Source organism: Sebastes fasciatus, chromosome 3 (genome assembly GCF_043250625.1).
Source record: "Sebastes fasciatus isolate fSebFas1 chromosome 3, fSebFas1.pri, whole genome shotgun sequence".
Taxonomy (NCBI): Eukaryota; Metazoa; Chordata; class Actinopteri; order Perciformes; family Sebastidae; genus Sebastes; species Sebastes fasciatus.
Window position 1 is genome coordinate 25,139,755 of NC_133797.1, and position 19,840 is coordinate 25,159,594.

General features: G+C 40.4%; 1 protein-coding gene across 1 annotated transcript in view; it reads left to right on the forward strand.

The window, feature by feature from the left end:
- Window positions 1–1,795: 1,795 nt before the first annotated feature.
- The window catches only part of LOC141764519 (apoptosis-stimulating of p53 protein 2-like), a 31,439-nt gene continuing 13,394 nt past the window's right edge, over window positions 1,796–19,840 (forward strand). Inside the window, exons 1-6 of the mRNA XM_074629816.1 lie at window positions 1,796–2,245; window positions 16,138–16,285; window positions 16,471–16,584; window positions 18,465–18,541; window positions 19,236–19,337; window positions 19,628–19,808. Of these exons, the coding sequence (XP_074485917.1) occupies window positions 2,237–2,245; window positions 16,138–16,285; window positions 16,471–16,584; window positions 18,465–18,541; window positions 19,236–19,337; window positions 19,628–19,808 (631 nt within the window). The 5' untranslated portion in view covers window positions 1,796–2,236. The remainder of the gene's footprint in view (window positions 2,246–16,137; window positions 16,286–16,470; window positions 16,585–18,464; window positions 18,542–19,235; window positions 19,338–19,627; window positions 19,809–19,840) is intronic.

The following is a 19,840-nucleotide window of genomic DNA, read 5'->3' on the forward strand; positions in this document are numbered from 1 at the left end:
TAAAGTATTTCTAATTCTGATAATTTGAATTAGATTTATCATTGATCTATTTATCATTTATATATTATTTTTTCTATTTATTTTCATTTTGATTTGATCATTATCTATGTAAAATATGAAACAAATCAAAACAAAAGCAGATAATACTCAGTGAAAACAATTGCATACTGAGGTGAAGTGTTTATATTTATTAGTTAACTTATTAGTATATTTATATTCTGTGTTATTAATCTGAGTCTGCAAAGTAAGCTGTTGAATAAATGTAGTGGAGTAGAAGTATAAAGTAGCATAAAATGGACATAAAATAACTCAAAAAAAATAAAATAATAATAAATAAAGTACAAGTAACTCAAAACTGTGCTTAAGTGCATGTAATGTAGTTGAAGGAGTAGATACAAAAATCCTATTGATATTTTAATTATCAAAAATTATTCAACTCCTAGGGCTGGTCCATCAGTGGTCGCTATTAGCAACAGATGGAGCATTTCATCCGAATCGTCTTCAGTTTAGGTTATTAATAACAATACAGATCAAAATGTCAGGTTAGATTTCTATGTTAGGATGTGAATAAAACAGGAATAATCGAGCAAATTAATTATTAATTTGTGAATTATTATTTTTCACACGCTCAACGGGAGAAACTAGGAGGAGTTTTATTTGCCGTTGCTAGGAGATGCTGATGACGAGCTGCGTCAAGTTCGACATATTAAAAAACGGAATATCGATAACAAGCCCTTCAAAATAAAAGCGGGTAAAACTTGATATATGTCAAGTAATAATAAAAAAAAGAAGTAAAACCGAACAAAGAACTCTGCAACGCAAACATATTTTCAGACACGATATGAATCTGAAGGCCTGCAAATTATTTGTTTTTTTTTGGAACAATACAGTTGTTTTCACATAAAACATTGTACTTGATGTTTATTTAAATTATGTGGCCTCATTATTTGTAGGGATGCACCGATCCAACCTTTTCAGTTTTCCTGATTACCGATAGCGATACCTGGGCTTTGGGTATCAGCCGATACTGAGTACCAATCCGATACCGGTGTTTAATTAAGAAGCTGTATGCCTTGCTGTGTGGAAGTGACTGGGATCATTCTTTTATGTGTAAAAAAAACATCAGACTTGACTTAAACATTGCTTTTCTAACTTTGTAAAACAAAATGTGACCTGCCTTCACTCAGCTCGCTCGACCTCACGTGGATGCGCGCACACTACACACTGCAGAAGACTTCGTAGCTCTGAGAATATCTAGTGGAATGTACAGTGGACGTTTGTGCAGAAATAAATGCTGCAGCTCCTCCAGAACAACAGAGGTTTCCCGTGTCTTGTGAAGTGACGGGGCTCCGCAGCAAGAAAAAGTATTGTCTCTGACCGGTTGCCGGTGTCTCCCTGTTCACTCCGGACCGCGGTTGGGAGGCTGAAGCAGGAAAAGCCAACACTAGGATCAGCATTGATTCATGGAGAGACCTTCGTCTGGTCAGCTAACATTACTGCCAAGCAGGTGAAATATAGAGTGATATTGTGGTTTTTAGCTGACGTGTGTCGCCTCACTGTTTTGAGCGATGCTCGTTCATGTCTATTTAGAACGAGCAAACGCGAGCCCGACGCTGACTTTCGTTGACTTAACGGGCACAGGTGTCGCTGTTAAAAAGCATTTCTAATTCTTACAAACAGTCTGTTTAATGTATTATAAACGAACATCGTCGTGTCGTGGATCTCTCTCTTTTCTCCCCCCACCCCCCCACCCCCCCCCCCACCCCCGGTCTGGTCTGCTATTGATTGAATGGTTGTGATCCAAACACTCACTACAGTCAGTCAGACGGCTCTTGGATGCTGAGCAGGATTACAGCTCAGCAGGAGAGCTGCTCCGGCTTTGTTTTCCTCTCCCAATATTTAAAACTACTTCTGTTTTATTTCTAAACGCTGTTTCCTGCACACCTCCTGCAGATATCCTCCGATATCAGCATCTATTTTTCCTTCTTCTTCTTCTCTCCAGAGGAATCAGACCGGAGACAGAGAGAGAGAAAGGCCCGCTGGTCCACTGCAACAGGTCGGGGAGCAGCTGAAATATAAATAACAATAATGATGAACCTAATGTGAATGAAGCGGACAGAGGAGAGAGACACACCGCAGAGGAAGAGGAGGAGGAGGAGGAGGAGGAGGAGGAGGATGAGGATGGTTTGATGGTTTTAGCTGCAGTCTGGATGCGACAGAGAGGAAAACTGCCAACATGATGCCGGTGAGTGTAAAAACACTGTTTTATTTACCCACTAATATGGTTTTCATCTGTACCTATCTCTATAGAAACTGACATCATCCTCTTTACTACCATACCTGGGTCAGTAACCTGCAGTTTATTTATTATTTCCACTGTGCTATCAATACAGAATACCTTAATTTTACATGTTAAAAAACCTTACAATTAATGTTAAGATGAAATGTTAATGAAAGCATGATCTATCTCTAATGGGTAAAATATCTTAATTAGGGCTGTCAATAAATAAATAAAATATTTAATCGCGATTAATCACATGATTGTCCATGATTAATTGCGATTAATCGCACTTTTTTTTTTATCTGTTCAAAATGTACCTTTAAAGGGAGATTTGTCAAGTATTTAATACTCTTATCAACATGGGAGTGGGCAAATGTGCTTGCTTTATGCAAATATATGCATATATTTATTATTGGAAATCAATTAACAACACAAAACAATAACAAATATTGTCCAGAAACCCTCACAGGTACTGCATTTAGCAATACAAATATGCTCAAATCATAACATGGCAAACTGCAGCCCAACAGGCAACAACAGCTGTCAGTGTGTCAGTGTGCTGACTTGACTATGACTTTCCCCAAACTGCATGTGATTATCATAAAGTGGGCATGTCTGTAAAGGGGAGACTCGTGGGTACCTAAAGAACCCATTTTCATTCACATATCTTAAGGTCAGAGGTCAAGGGAGCCCTTTGAAAATGGCCATGACAGTTTTTCCTCTCCAAAATTAAGCCTAAATTTGGAGCATTATTTAGTGTTCTTCCTGACAAGCTAGCATGACATGGCTGGTACCAATGGATTCTTTAGGTTTTTTTAGTTTCATATGATATCTGTATCCATGTCTATCTGAACCTGCCTTTCAAATACAGTAAAGTCGGTCAGGATTGCAGGTCTCTGGGTTAAATTGAAGCTGTTCAGGTAACTAAAAACATAATTTGTCCGGTGGAGGCACTTTAATGAGTAGTGCTGCACAGTAAGTAGATTTATCAATTTGTCGACCAACAGAAAAACGAATCACTCGTGTAACATTTTAAAAATGTAATTACACTAGTCATTTCTGAAGTAAACACATCCCAAAGATCTTATCTAATGGCCTCATCATCCATTATGAAGATAAACATGACTTCCTGGATCAATAACATCAGAGTGATCGCAGGTGACACAAGATAGCAGATCTGAGAAGGGAAACAGTTTTCTGTTTGTGACCCGACTGAAAACTCATCGTCGTTACCAATTTATGTCACGACCAGACGCTCTGAGATCAGCTCTGTGTATCACCACTAATAATAGAACACCACCATTGTCTTTGTTTTGTATGGAGGTACTTCCCTGCGTTTTGACCTTTCATCCACACTGCAGTGCTGTTAAATCCTCCGTTTTACTGCGTCTGAACAGTTTGACATTTGTTTTTTTTGTCCTGTTGGATCAGAGGGACGTCCTGGTTTGAGTTTTCATCACACTCCTCTCTCATTTGCCTCTCACTGATGAGTCTTTAATGATGCCAAAAATGGCAGTAGTATAATTGTCAATAAAGTTCCCTTTATAATACCATCACTGGACCAACAAGGTCATTTGAGAGTATTTAAGGAGGACATATCATGAAAAACTCACTTTTTCAGTGCTTGTGCACACACATTTGGGTATCTGGAGTGCCTGTCAACCCACAAATTGTGAAGTTTTTGTGAGATCCCTGGATCAGAAAACATGTGATTCAACCGTAGACTGTATAAAATATGGAGGTATAGTCTAAGTGATAGTCATAGGTTTCTGAAGAGCCTTTGTGAAACTCAAAGTGGGCTGTTCCGGCCATCGCCATCTTGACAGTGACGACACAGCATAACTCCCGACTAATTAAAAAATGGGCAAAGCGGTGGATCAGCAGCCCGGGTGAGGCAGCAGAGCAGACAGCTAGCAGCTAGCGACCTGGTACGGCACCCACCTGCCACTCAAAGCGGCCACGCCCGCAATTATGCCGAACTTTAACACTTAATATGATTTAAACAGGTGAGTTATATAAAGTTCAGTTGTCATCATCGGGGATATTAGCTATGGAGACCAAAACCGTTTTTTGTACCAGGCTGTAAACATGTTCATTTCTGCTGTAAAGTCGTTTACATTTGAGGAACTGCAGCTTTTGTTACTTCCACGTTGGCTTCATTTCTCAGCACTGGAAATTGCTGCTTGAATTAAACAAGCCATTAGAATATATCGCCCACAGCTTGAGATCTACCTTTGCAAAGGTGCACCATATTTTTCTCACAAGCCAATCAGAGCAGACTGGGCTTTTTGGGGAGGGAGTCTTAAAGAGACAGGCGCTAAAACGGAGCGTTTCAGACAGAGGGTGAATACAGGTAAAGTCAGACGGACAGTTTGAGAATAATAATGTGTTTTTTGAACATTAATGCATATAAACACTGAAACAAACAGATCAGGGATGTTGCGTTAAAGAATGTTTCCCTGTTGTTTTTTTGTTTCTCCTTACCATAACTTTACTACCTAACCCGACCACTCATCTCTGCAACACCTAAACAGAACACATTAACTTGAATTACAGGATAAGGCTGCTGTTAATCAATATTTTTCTTATAGTCAACTAATCCCATCAAAAGATCCAAACCAACAGCATGTTAGTCTGTATCTCAGTACTTCTGACTTCCTCTCTGTGGCTCTCAGCTCCAAGCTCATTGGTTCCTACTGAAGACGTAAATCTTTAAAAACACAGATAGTAGTAGTTTCTTTCTTTTTGGTCACTGTAGTTTTTATTAAACAAACAGGAGTAAATAGTTTATTTGTTGGAGACTATGTTCAGCGGCGGATTAATCCACATTTGGTGCTCTAGTGAGTGTTAGTGGCAGCAGGATGATGTATGTGGGATTGAGTCAAAATAAACTACAGTGTGTGTGGGTTCATGGTGATGAAGGAACATGTCACCCAGTGACACAGTGAGGCTCATTGATTGATTTAATGGAGCTCTATTGCACAGAGGAAGAAGATATATCAGGCTTTGATACACACACGAGACTTGTTAGTAGATACATTCACTGTTGATTTGAGTCTGAACATGAGATAAGTAGACAAGTAGAAAAATATAGAATATCCTCAGATTTACCCTTTAAGCCCTAACCCCTGTCACGGAGGGCAGAGAACCGGGAAACACTGCTGATAAAACATCTTAAATCAAAGTCCAACCCTGTGATTTGTATTCAGTTGTCTCCAGTTTTTTTTCAATGATAATAAATATCTTAACAAACACTTTGACCAGACTTCCATGAACTTCAAAAGATGAAGGTCTGGCTACAAGTTTTATCAGTTTATCAGTGTTGAGAAGTACGTATGTGCAGGTTATTTTGTCTGAAACTCATTGCAAACCACAGCTTATTGCATCAACCGCATAATAATATAAAAAAAAAAAAAATCCGAGAGACTGGTCGCATTGCTACCATACTGCACGTAAAAAGAAAAAATACACAGTTGTATTTTCCAGTTTCAAGCAGTGCAACTCAAAGCTATGTAATGTTTAAAACTGAACGTCCTGTTGGGTTTGCTCACACCAATATTTGTAACACCACAGTTTCACCCTAAAGTTGGTTCATTTGAACGGAATAGTTGGGATTCACTCGTTGCAGTAAATTAAAACTGCACAGGTGTGAACGAGGCCTAGATGTTTTAACACACCAGGTGAATATGGTTAAAAAATGTAACTAATAGATATCACCATGAAACTTCCCAAGTTGATTTCTTACATTAAGACTAGGGCTGTCAAAGTTCAATTTGTTTTAACGCCACTAATTTCTTTAATGCAACAACGCAAACTAGAAAACCTAATGAATCCATTGGTAACAACCATGTCATACTAGCTTGTCGCAAACAAGGCTAAATAACGCTCCAAAGTTATGAAAAAGTTTGGCAAGGAAAAACTGGCATGGCCATTTTCAAAGGGGTCCCTTGATGTTGTTGTCTGTTGGGCTTGAGTTTGCCATGTTATGATTTGAGCATATTTTTATGCTAAATGCAGTACCTGTGAGGGTTTCTGGACAATATTTATCATTGTTTTGTGTTGTTAATTGATTTCCAATAATAAATACATACTTACATTTGCATAAAGCAAGCTTATTTGCCCACTCCTGTGTTGATAAGAGTATTAAATACTTGACAAATCTCTCTTTAAGGTACATTTTGAGCAGATAAAAAAAACATCTCATCTCAGGTGAATAGGGTAACATTTTTAACTTATAAATATCACCATGAAACTTCTCCATTTGATTACTTAAATTAAGACAATACTTTTTTTGTATTACAAGTTTTCTGAAAATGTATGTTTAAATATGCAAATGAGGCATTATCTTATGCTAACTTTGGGTGAATTTGGGAGAAATCTATGACTAAGACATGTTATGGAAGCAAAATAGCCCAAAAAATCCCCCAAAAATCTAAATTTACTAGTTCATGAAAAACAATGTTTTTGCCTGTAGCATCTTCCCTTACAAATCTAAAACATTTAAATGAAAGTCAGTGACAGATGACACTTAAATGTGTGGTTTTCAGCTGCATGTATGATCAGTTATCATTCCTGTGTGTGTTAAATGATAAATGAGGAACATGATGAGGTGGAAGAGGAAGGTCTGTTTGAGGAAACTGAGAGCACAATGGGGAAACAGTGAGCTGAACTTCTCTTACCAGAGACCTTATTGTTATTCAGACAGTAGTATGTAACATCCACACAATGGCTGACATTCAGAGTGCTGTGAGAAGCACTGACAAAAGAGGAAAAACAAATTATTCCCACATTAAATGAGTCTAAAAATGAGTCTGTGTTCGGGGGCGACTCCAACAGCAAAATGATCCCTAAATGTTTCATACATGCTTTCTTTAAAACGCAGCACACCCTGATCATTAGACTACATCCTCATCATCTTGCAGGCAGGGCTCAGTGGAGCTCGCCTTGCTGCTTGGTAACTGTTGCCACAGTGACCAGAAACACACACACATACACGCACACACACACACACACACACACAAGCTGTTCAAGGTCATATGGGAACAGTATTATGTCAGTATTCCTCAAGCGATGAGGAACTACAGTAGGGAAGTTGTAACCTTCGTTTTCATTCACAATATCAGCCTGAATCTGACGTTTATGTCGCAAATCTGACAACAAAATTAGATAATTAGTTCCAGTATTTGTCTTGATTTTAAGGCTTTAGTAGTCGCTGAAGACAGAAAACACAGAGTAGTTTTCTTTTCCTAGATCCTGACCCAATGTGAGGCATCACAAGGTGCTTTTACACCTTAACCTGTTTGGTTTAGTTCAAATGAGCTCCGGTGTGTTTGGTTCAGATTGTTCAGCATGAGGTGAAAGCTGTCAAACTGTGGTGTGGACCAAACAACATTAAATATTCCTGCACTCCCAGTAATTTTTTACTGTTTAAGAAGCACCTTTTATGCACTGTTTCTACCTTGTTGTGATTATTCATTATTTAATCATGTAATTTTATTCCAGTCTTGACTAATAACATTCATAAAAGCCATTTTTTGGTGAGTTATTTGACACTGAAACAAGAGAGTTGAGTTACCTGTCGGTCTGTATAACTTCATGATAACAGCTTAATTTGTAAGAAGTCAGTTTGACTAGACCAGACCTAAAGGACAAAAATTTAACTTTTTTTATCCTGTTTCGGTCAATGTATCACCGATGCAATACTGGGTTAACTTTACCCAGTACAAAAGGGTTGCTTTGGCCCAACGGTTGTTTTTTTGTTGTTTTTTTGACCAAGTGTTAAACACAACAAGCCAGATAAATAGATAGATAGATACATAGATAGATAGATAGATAGATAGGTAGATAGATAGATATATAGATAGATAGATCAATAGATAGATAGATAGATAGATAGATAGATAGATAGATATATAGATAGATAGATAGATAGATAGATAGATAGATATATAGATAGATAGATAGATAGATAGATCAATAGATGGATAGATGGATAGATAGATAGATAGATAGATAGGTAGATAGATAAATAGATAGATAGATAGATAGATAGATAGATAGATAGATAGACTATCTTGTCCACCTCAGTGGAAATTTGTCTTATATATAAATAAAACAAAGTTACATGATACACATAACACAACACACCATTAAAACATACAAATACACAGTGTACACTATACAATAGTGCAATGGGCAGGTAGCAGCATAATATTATTTATTATATAAATAATAAAAGTGTTCCCTGGTGCAGTCATTCTGAATTCAATGCCTGTATGGCATAGTTGATAAAAGATTTATATATATTCCGGCTGACCCTTGTCTTTCATAAATAAATCATAAATGTATTGTTAGTTGTAGAAAATGATGTTGCATGTGACATTCAAAACTGCAAAGGATACACATATTATTAACAATCAGTCCCAAAAGGTGACGCACAGCTATAAAAAGAGCTAGAGTCGATCACAACAGTTCAAAACCATACCTTATTTTAGTTTGGGTAAATAACCCAACAGAAATATAGAAAAATAACACTAATACTGGGTCAAGACACTCTATTGTCTTGGGTGGTTTTCTACACGTGGAATTGAGTATAGTTGACCCATTATTGGCACTGTACTGACCCAAATTGTTCAATTTTGACGCAGGGATTTCTAGTGTGTCGTGTCATTCATGTCAGCCTCCTAGTAGTACTCTGAGTTAGACAAAATTGGGAATTTCTGACGGCTACAATATCTTTTAATGGTCAGAAAAAATTATCAAACTAGTGATCAACAAAATTGTTACAAAGCCACCATCAACTCACTTTTGGTTCTAGGTCATTGTCTGTAGGCCTATTTAATTTTTCACTTATAGTACACCCTCAGTGTAGGCGCGATTCTCAGCTGATCGCCGTAGCGGTGCCGCATAAAACTGCCGTGACATCATATGCAAGACTCGCTGAATCCTTTCATCAGCAACCAAACAGAGGAACATCTGCACTTCGTCAATTGTACAGTGTAGTTTTGTGAATGAAAAAAAAAATTGCAGTTGCTATTGACTGTAGCCTGCCTATTTAAAAAGCCAAGCTATAAAAAGCAGTTTGTGCAGGATGTCCCGAATCGCGCTAGTGATGATTCTCTCTGACCAATCAGTGGTCTGCAGTGTTTTAACTCCACCTTCTCGTATCGGCTCAGCTTGTTTGGAACCTCGACCAAGGTGGTACTTAACAAAGTACCAGGTACTATCCACAACTTTTGCTAATGGAAAACCAAAAAAGAGCGAGCTCTGCCGTGCCATGCCGTACCGTACCATGCAGTGGAAATGCGGCATAATACAGCTGATTCAGCAAATTATGAACTATACACATTGTAAGGCAAGGCAAGGCAAGGCAGCTTTATTTGTATAGCACATTTCAACAACAGGGCAATTCAAAGTGCTTTACATCAACATTCAAGAACATTGCGACAAAGTGCAAAAGAACATTAAGACATAATTAAAACAGTTATAAAAACATAAAAACATTCAAGAGGTATCTGTTTGCCATTGTAAACCATTGTATCTGGTTTTAACTAACAAAATGGCAAATTTAAGCTCAATTTCTATTTATGTGGTGTTGCACGACTACCAGTGTAGCAAGTCAGAATGATGGGGGGGTTTCCTGTTCATCCCATTCTGCCGACACGGCTTGAATGCAGCTTTAATCTGTTTAGCATGTTTCACTATCATTTAGCATGTCAGTGTAACATGGTAATGATGACGGGACTTTGTCTAGTAGGTTTAGAGGTTTCTCATTAAACGAGGCAGCAGGGAAGCCGACTGTTGGTCAGTTGGTTAATTGATTTAATCAGTGACCTCTTGGTGAACCCTTGAAGAGTTTGGCCACAACCCACAGTAACAAGTCAGACAACAGGCTAATTAGTGACTCAGAGATATGTGTGAATGATCCCAATATGCAACTTTAACATACAGCAGACAGCCAATCAGAAAACCGTTTCAGAGCTCCGTGTCAACAATAGTTCAGTGGAAGCGTCCTGTGTTGATGTTGTTGACGGTGGTAGTATCCTGAACAGCAGGGAGGGGGGTGTGTGTGTGTCGTTAATCCAATATCGGTGCGTCACGTGATGCTGTCGGCCATATGGCTCCAGCCGTCCACGCCACCTACAAAACATTTGGGATGTGACTCTGCAGCGTGCCAGCTGCCGCCACGTTTCCCTGAGCAGAACTAGAACCAGACACACCAGGACTGGATGACAACATAAATCAGTCATTTTACTAACAATTTAGATTTTCAGCTAATTCAGTTCTGCTGCAACACTGTTTGACGTGTTGCCTCTTTACTCCAAAAAAACCCACTTTGTTTTAATGCTACTAATTTCTTTAACCCATTAATGCAACTTTAGATTTTTAGGTTGTAGCAGGCTTAGTTTCAAAGCTAGAGTGAAGATACTAGTATCTTATGAAACTAAATTTTGGTGAGGAAAAACTGTCACGGACATTTTCAAAGGGGCCCCTTGACCTCTGACCTCAAGATATGTGAATGAAAATGGGTTCTATGGCTACCCACGAGTCTCCCCTTTACAGACATGCCCACTTTATGATAATCACATGCAGTTTGGGGCAAGTCATAGTCAAGTCAGCACACTGACACACTGACAGCTGTTGTTGCCTGTTGGGCTTGAGTTTGCCATGTTATGATTTCAGCATATTTTTTATGCTAAATGCAGTACCTGTGAGGGTTTCTGGACAATATTTGTCATTTTTTTGTGTTGTTAATTGATTTCCAATAATAAATATATGCATATATTTGCATAAAGCAAGCATATTTGCCCACTCCCATGTTGATACGAGTATTAAATACTTGACCAATCCCCCTTTAAGGTACATTTTGAACAGATAAAAAAAGTGTGATTAATTTGCGATTAATCACAAAGTAACTGGACAATCATGCAATTAATCGTGATTAAATATTTAAATCGATTGACAGCCCTAATATTAATACCATATTTCTCTACAAAATCCCTTTTTCCATTTAACAGAAGAAGCCAATTTTAAAGATAAAATCCCAAACTGTCAGACCAGCACTTTGCATGGTGGCTTGCTGCCATCAATCTGTGAATGCTTTGGATAAAATCGCTCTATAAATGCAGCCAGCTACCATTTAACTCTGACGCATTTAAATCCGCACCAGTGTCAACGTGCACAAAATATCTAAGAAAATCACTCTTTAAAACAGAGCTACAAAGATTATTTTACCACCAGATGTTAATTAAAAATATCCCCCTTAAAAGAGGCATCATCAGTTGGAACTGTTGAACTGTGTCGACACGTGTCCGTCTGTTACTGGTGTGATGTCTCAGTAGTTGACCGGTCAGTGACAGGATTAGGAAACGGCTCCATGTTGGTGAATCCTGGTTGTTTTGAAAAAGCTGTTGACGTGTTTTAGACAGAAGATGGTTCATTAATTTCCTCCCTCACAGCAGAGGGGTGTTGTGGGCTGGTTGATGGTATTAAGCTGCGTGATCCTGCGCTAATTCCTGGCTGGATTAAGAGCTGCAGCCTCATGAGTTTAATGAGGCCTCGGCCTGTTGACAGACAGACAGACGGACGCACAGACAGACAGACAGACAGACAGACAGACAGACAGACAGACAGACGTACCACTTTCAGGTGTGCTGTCTCAAGACTTTTATTGCAGCTTCCTGTTGTTAGTTTTCAGTAGCACCACCAGAGCAAAACGTAATGAGTCATTCTGTAGGCTGGATTAAGAATGGGCAGTAGCATAGTGAGCTAGATACCTACTGTAGCTACATCCATGAAAAGATGTGTCAGAAAAATGGAAACTGGTATCTGTGGCTGTCGCAGGATGTAATAAACCCGCCCAATCATTTAATTCGGCCCGCATGTAATGTTTGGACAGACTTCCTACCTGCCTGCGCGCACTCTACATTCGTATGCATTTATCTCTTGTTAAACAAACATTTGTTTTATACACATGTCTAATAATTATACTGCGACATTGCCTGAACCTGAGCGTTCTCAATACCTTAATAAATTAAGGTTGATCGCCATTATGTCTCTTCAGTCTTCTCCCGTCCAACACAGTGGCCTGATATTGCTTATTCAGACTTCTATACATATTTGATTGAATCACATCACAATTGTTGTCTGTAAATAACCAACATGTTAATAGCCAACTGTTTGATCTATAGGCTGAGATTTAGTTGGCGAAGCCAGTGATGTTGCTATAAAGTTAATGTGTGACTGTATTACTGTAGCAGCCTCCCTCTCAAGCTAACATTTGCTAGCCATGCTAGTCACTGTCACCAGCATCATCTAACAATTTACCACATTGACAGTGAATATTCACGTATCGCGTGTGCCTCAAATCTCAGTATGAAAGCCTCGGCTAACTCGCTACACAACGGCTTTTCATAATTTTCCATTTTCTTTCCCGTGACAGCAAATTTCTTTCCCGCAAACTGGAGCGCAGCCTCGGCGATGACGCCATGCTGGTCTGGTCTATAGCTTGGAGCCATAAAGCCCCTCTATTATAGCTTTTTTTAAGGATACAGCAGGGGAACAAATCGAAGATCAGTGTTTTTGGATTTATTATTGGTGCAACCAACTACACAGCTACTCTTCGGGATAGCGTTATTACGATTACCGGTTTGTTTAAAGTAGAAGTTTGGAGACATGTTTCAACTTCTTCTGTTTACTCTGTAACCATCTATGAGGGACACGGGGTTGTTTTCCCCCAAAAGGGGGTGTGGTCATTCGAGCCTACTCTGGATGAAGTTTGCCGGTCTGATGTATCAGCACATCAGCATGTGGCTAAATTTTTCTGTATGATAATGTCTCAAATCCTCGTTGCATACTTCTTTGTAGTATCTTTTAGGGCTGGGCGTTATGGAGAAAATCAAATATGCCAAAATATCTTTCACCAAATATCTCACCATCGATAGTGCGACGATATTGAATGGCTGATCCTTGGTGCTTTTACAAAATGTTTACACAATGAGATTTAAAAAAACAATAATCATCAGTAATGTCAATATAATGACTAAATGGGTAAAGGTAAATAATAGAACAGCTAGAACAAGTTCAGAAAATTGAATTGAAAATAACAACACTTACGCCATATTACGATATCCAAAATCTAAGACAATATCTAGTCTCATATCACCATATCAATATAGTATCAATATATTGCCCAGTCCTAGTATCTTTGTGGGCCGTGTATACTCAGTCCACTTTTTCCCCCCATTCCTGTGCCCCTGTCAGACAAAAACTTCTGAGGACGCTCACCACAGTGACTTTAGCAGTTTCAGTTTAAACCAGAAATGAGGAAAGTGAAATATGATCAGTGCTCAGTCGGGATGTATTGAGATACTTATAAACGGTGTGAACGGTGTCATTTTCTTTGTACCACAGACACCTTCAGTCTGTACTCAGGGCGTATTGAGGTTCTATAACCAGCCTCACTGACGACAGGAGGTCTCACTCCCCCTCCCTTTGTCGTCCTGAGGGACAGACAGCCTCTCCTCTCCCGGCTCTGATTGGCTGCAGCGTTTCCTGGTCGACCTCGGTTCGGTGACTGACGGCACTGACCCACTTCATCTGCATGAACCTAAAGGAAGATAGCGGTGCTCCAGTTTTCCTTCAGAGCTGCATGTAGGACGGCTCATTCGTCCCTGTCTCTGAATCGGTTGAGTTTATTATTTTGAATGAAGGAGAGACTAAAAAGAGGTCTTGATCACTCAGATTTTCTGTTGACAAGAACATTAGTTAAGTTACTTCAACTTTAGCAGGAGGAATCTCCCATGAGCCACCTCTGCAGACCAACTAATGGGCCGCAGTGCTAAATAATGCCCTCTTCGAATGTGGCATTTCATTTCCATTTGCTGCAGCTCAGAGTCCATCACTGTGACCGGTAACCTTTTAGTTTGAATGCGACGGAGCCGACGAAATGAATGTTACCTTAAAAAACCTCTCCCAGAGTAATTGGGATTTAAAAAGCCAAACATTTAGCATTTTAGGCAGAATCAGCTCGCTGTTTAAGCTCTTTGATGGAGACTCTTGTGTACTCAATCCCAAATTCTCTCTGCCAGGTTCACACTTCATCTGCTGCCTCCAAGTGAAAAAATAAATTTACAGAAATAAAACAAATCAGCTCCAATTCATCCTCCTTTCAGACGTCGTGGATCCACTTTTTGTCATTATTCTGGATACTGTTTTCAGCCATGCTTTGGTCTCTTGCTGAACAAAATATGTAAGTATCATAAATGTTTGTTTGCCACAGAGCTTATTTTCGGCAATATTCCAAAACCCAATGGAAAAATCCTGTTGGCTTTTTGGCGAGGGAACCAGGGCGATGCTAACTTCCTGGTTGGCCTACAAAAATACGTCATCCCTGGAGCACTATATGGCAACGTACTCATAAATATGACCACAGCTCTGACCAACCTGTTATGTTGATTTGAATGGTAATGCCCCTTCTACTCCTATTCTATTTCTATGGCTCAACCTTTTCATCTTGGCTGTCCTGTAATGTTTTCCAAACTACAGACCTTTTCATTGCCATTCTGTTGCTAGGGCATACATGGTTTTCTGACAATATTGACAATACTTTAATTTTGGTGAAACGTTTTTTTAGGCTTGTAGATGGAAGCAGCTCAAAGACGGAGTGAGAACAGAAGGAGCTGAATGCACAAATAAATACACTTTCACGTCTTTAGTAATCATGAAGGATAACGTGGAACACCATTGTTTGGTTCATAATGTCAGGAAGGCTTTTCATCTGTTTTATCTGGTTCTGATGTACCCATGCATCAGCAGTACCTGATAGGTAATAGAGCTTTTATACCTGAGCTTCATTTCAACCTCAGCAACAGCCGACAACATCTGCATGTAAATGATGCCGCAGTCAGTTTCAGAAAGGTCAAAGAAGGCTGCTCATTTTTCACGTTCGACCGAGTGGAACGAAGTGAATATGGAGACGAGAGCTGAAACCAGTTTGGGGCTGTCAGGTTGAAGGTTCAAATCCTTTGAGCAGCTCCACAGAGAACATGTACATGCAGCTCGACATCCTCCCGACGAGCCTTTGAGCAAGTCATCGCTCAGCACCTGCCTCCCAGGATAAATAAAGGCTGGAAAAACGCTGCCTCCATGCAGGTTGGCGAGGCTGTGGGAAGCGATCTGGCTTTGGGCCTGGCAGCAGATACCCTGCTGGAGTAACAGATGGCCCAGTGCATCATGGGAGTTATGTCCACAAATATCTATTATAGTCTTAAATAGCACAGGAAGCTGCCGTAAAGGTGAAGAAGGCAGGTTGAGTGTGTCACTGCACACACTGGTTTAACTATCAACACAATCTGTTAAAGGGCATGACTATGATTTAAAGGCACAGGAAACTGGTGTTTATTATATGTTGTCAAGTCATCAGCTCCTCGAAGTCAATTTCTTTGTTGTTTCCTAAATTTTATTATCTTTTTTTCCTTGTTCAGATGCTATATTTTAAGCCAAATTCTGCTCCATTTGAGTATCTCCTTTGATGAGTGATGAGTCATTAGTGTAATTAGTGTTGACAAGAGGTGCCTTCTCCACTTATATGAAGTGTTGGACTATTACAGGTGAAACGTGTACATTTTTTCACCACAAAACTTCCACAGAGGTTATTCCAAGCGACGAAGAAGTAAAAGTAAAACAAATACAGATTCTGAAAACGCAGGAAACAACTTATAAAATACTATGTTACTACTAATTGCTCTGAAAACAAATGCTGACGACATGCCCTGAATGCACTCACCTGACGTTATCTGTGGGGAAGATGAGCAGAAGCCCACTCTAATGTTGTAATGTTGCTCTGTGATTTGTAGATGTTCCTCACCGTGTACCTCAGCAACAACGACCAGCACTTCAACGAGGTTCCCATCACGCCGGAGACACTGTGCAGAGATGTGGTGGAGCTCTGCAAGGAGCCCGGCGAGGCCGACTGCTACCTGGCTGAGATGTGGAGAGGCTCAGGTGAGTTTCCAAAAAAAGAAAAACTCCAACTCTAAACAGTGAGAGCTAAAGATCACTGAATATATGTAGTGCACTTACATTTTAGGCTTGTTATCTTGAGATCATATTATCTTATACAGCTAACAAACTTTTATTTCACCTGATTTTACCAAAATAACTGCATGTTTTGTTTTTTAACCAATCAGAACATGTCGTTGGAGAAGGCGAGCGGATGCTGGAGGTGCTGCAGCGATGGGGGCAGCAGAGGGGGGAGGTTCGTTACCTCCTGCGTCACCAGAGAGCCCCAGGACGAGAGTCAGGTAAGAAACACCTGCCCTGCCCCGCCACCGCGCAGGGTTCAACACTTACAGCGGGATGTCATGTGTTTCTATGTGGGAAGCCAGTGAGGGATCATGTTCTCGTCGCTGCACTGGGGGTCTCCCTCTGGTTGGTCAGAGCTCCTGTGTGGAGGGAGGTGTGATTCTCCAAACTCCTCACAAATGAAAAGAAGCAGCTGGTGGCTCCATGTGTGTCTACATCCTCCACAGGACAACAGTGGGTAGTTCACAGAGATAAAGACTGTAGTACAGGGGGGCTGGGCCGTTGATGAAAAAACTAAAGGAAAGCAACACACTATCTCCTGCCACAAAAGCTTGATTGGGTCCAGTTAGATGGCTGAGATGACTTCTCTATATGTCTGAATGGTCTTTCATGCTTTTAGGTTGTAGAAAGTCCTCTTCACAAATGGATGTTATTTTGAAGGGTTTGTTTTGTACAACTGAAAGGACAGAAAGAGACAAAGATCCCTCTGAGCAACAGTTGAATAAGAATAGAAGAAATCCCCAGTCATTGGTAAAAGAAGCTGGAAGCTGAGCATCAAAATGTGTGCAGATTTAAACAGGGACAGTTGTCGGGCTGTCAGGTGGAGGAGCAGAGACCTGGCAGCTCCTTCCCGAACACATCTGCACGTCATGGACGTCGTGATAAACGACCTGCTGTGATTAGTCGAGGTCAAATGTGTAGTCTGCCATTTCTCTCGGCCAAGTCCCAGCAAGACTTCCTGACTACGATCTCCGACTCTGACTCAGTGTTGTACAGTTTGATCTCAGCTGTAGAGAGATGTAATAGTGTAAGTACAACCATGACTGGCTGTGATTACTATTATGTGTATACAGCTTACATTGTAATTTTGAGATTGTTAGTTTCAGGTGATTATACACTAATGAACACATAGTTATGATATTATATTCCATTTCTGCTTTAAGGTCCCCCTAAATGTTACACACTGAACCTTTGAAGTCACAACTTATAACAAACTTTCATCAGGGCAGAGATTTGGTAGAAACTGCTTTGTTCACAGTCAGCTGCAAGACTCTGTGACATTTTACTTGGCTTTAGTTGTAGTTGAGAAACTGCAAGCTAATCTTAATTAGTATTAGAAGTGCTTGTCAGGAGTGGAGTCATCCTGTAGACGAATACAAACAAACATGTACAAACAACAAAATGTACAGAGGGAATAAACATTGTTAGAAGTTTGAGAATCTCCCTCCGGACTGTCAGATCACTGAGAACACTTCAATCAAACTACTGCTTTCTGTTGAGTAATCACAATAATCCAGTTGTTTTTTTGTGCATGTTAAGGCACTGTTAGCTCGGATCAACAGCAGGATCGTCTGTACAGTAACAGAGGAGATTCAGTGTGTTACTACAGTAGATGACAAACTGTAATCAGCTTATGGCTCAAGGGAGTCGAGTGTGCAGCTGCTGGACTCTGTGGGGTTTTTCTTTGGATTGTGATTTGTTGGTTATTTCTGTCCTAAAAACAAGGAAATCCCCTCCGATGTTTTCCTGAGCTGATAGAAAACAGTCGGACAGTTTTCCTCCATCAGATCATTTTTAACCTGGATGCTCACAAAGACCTGATCTCCATTACCTCAGAGGATAAGGCTGGTGTTATTTTATATGGTCATAAATCAAAGTGTTGGACAAATTAAAATGTTGATGGTGGCGCTTGATTAAAAGTCAGAGGATCAGTTTTAACCCTTGGGTAGCCATTGATATCAAATATGCCAAATTTCACTGCAATGATCCATCCAATAGTTTATAAGAAATTTCAGTCTGGACCGACCATCCATAGAGTCACACCGCTAGCATGGCTAAAAATATCTAATTAGCATCGACACTGTGTTTTCTTGTCCAGGTGGATCCAGAGCTGCTGACCAGATGATGAAGAGGAACCAGGTGAAAGCCTCTGTGGAGAGATGTCTGGAGAACGGGGTGAGACACACTTTTACTCAGAGCCAGATGAGAAGATCAGTTTCTGTGCGTCCAGTACAGGGACGTGATTAGCGTAGCTTAGCACAAAGACTGGAAACAGGGGGAAACTGTTAGCGTAGCTCCATGCAAAGAGAAACTAAATCCAGCAGTTAGTGTTGCAGCTATTGTTGGATGGATTGATGATTATACTTGCTAACTAAAGGCCTTTACACACCGGTGGGGGGTCAATTGCAAATGACCAGGTCAATTTCTGAGCTTTCGCACTTCGAATAAAGGCATCAACCAATCACGTTGTGTTGAACGGGTTGAGTTGCGCCTATATTTATGAAACAACAACACCAAAACTCTGTAGTCTGAGCAAACTTTATTTCTCCTTTCAACCTTGACAAAGGCAGCGCAGACCAGAACCACTTCTTCCGTTGTTGCCTTTCACAATAAAAGCACTAGACATATAATATTCGCATGCAAGTATTTCACATTTTCTTGTCGTTTATTCGTCACACCCCCGGTGAGCGTGAAGGCCATAACAAGGTCATATTTTCACTGCAGATTTCATTGCTGTCATTTGAATGTACAGAAAGTTGGTGTGCTTTGGTGTGAAGACTGCACTCTGTGTCTCTCTGAAAGGTTGTTCATGTCCATTTGAAGGTGAACTCTGAGTGTGTGTGTGTGTGTGTGTGTGTGTGTGTTGCAGGTCTCAACTCCTCGTCTGGACGTGACGCTGAGCGACCTGCAGGATCTGGCAACCCGACAGCAGCAGCAGATTAATGCCCAGCAGCAGCTGCTGGCCTCCAAGGTACGAAACACCCAACTCACCTCTGTGACTTTTCATGTGAACAACATGAATATCTTTGAGAAGAGTGTCTGAAACTGTGTGTGTTACAACTGTTTGTACAATTCATTGTCACATCCTTATAAACACTCCAGCATTTAGGCATGGGCAGAAGACACTTTGTATGAATTAGATTGTTTTAAGCTTATCCCGGACTTTAGTGCCTCTCTGCTCTACAGGCTACACCTCAACATGCATTGAGCTAAAACAAATGTATGTATTAACTGACTGAGTGTGTTTGCTGGGTGTTGCAGGAGCAGCGTCTGCGGTACCTGAAGCTGCAGGATCAGCGGCAGCAGCAGCAGCAAGAGACGTCTGAACAGGAGCGACTGCAGCAGCTCAGAGAGAATGCACACAACCAGGAGGCCAAACTGCGACGGGTCCGGGCCCTCAGGGGCCAGGTGGAGCAGAAACGCCTCAGCAACAGCAAGCTCGGTCAGTTTGACGCAGGTCTGGGTGGCTGAACA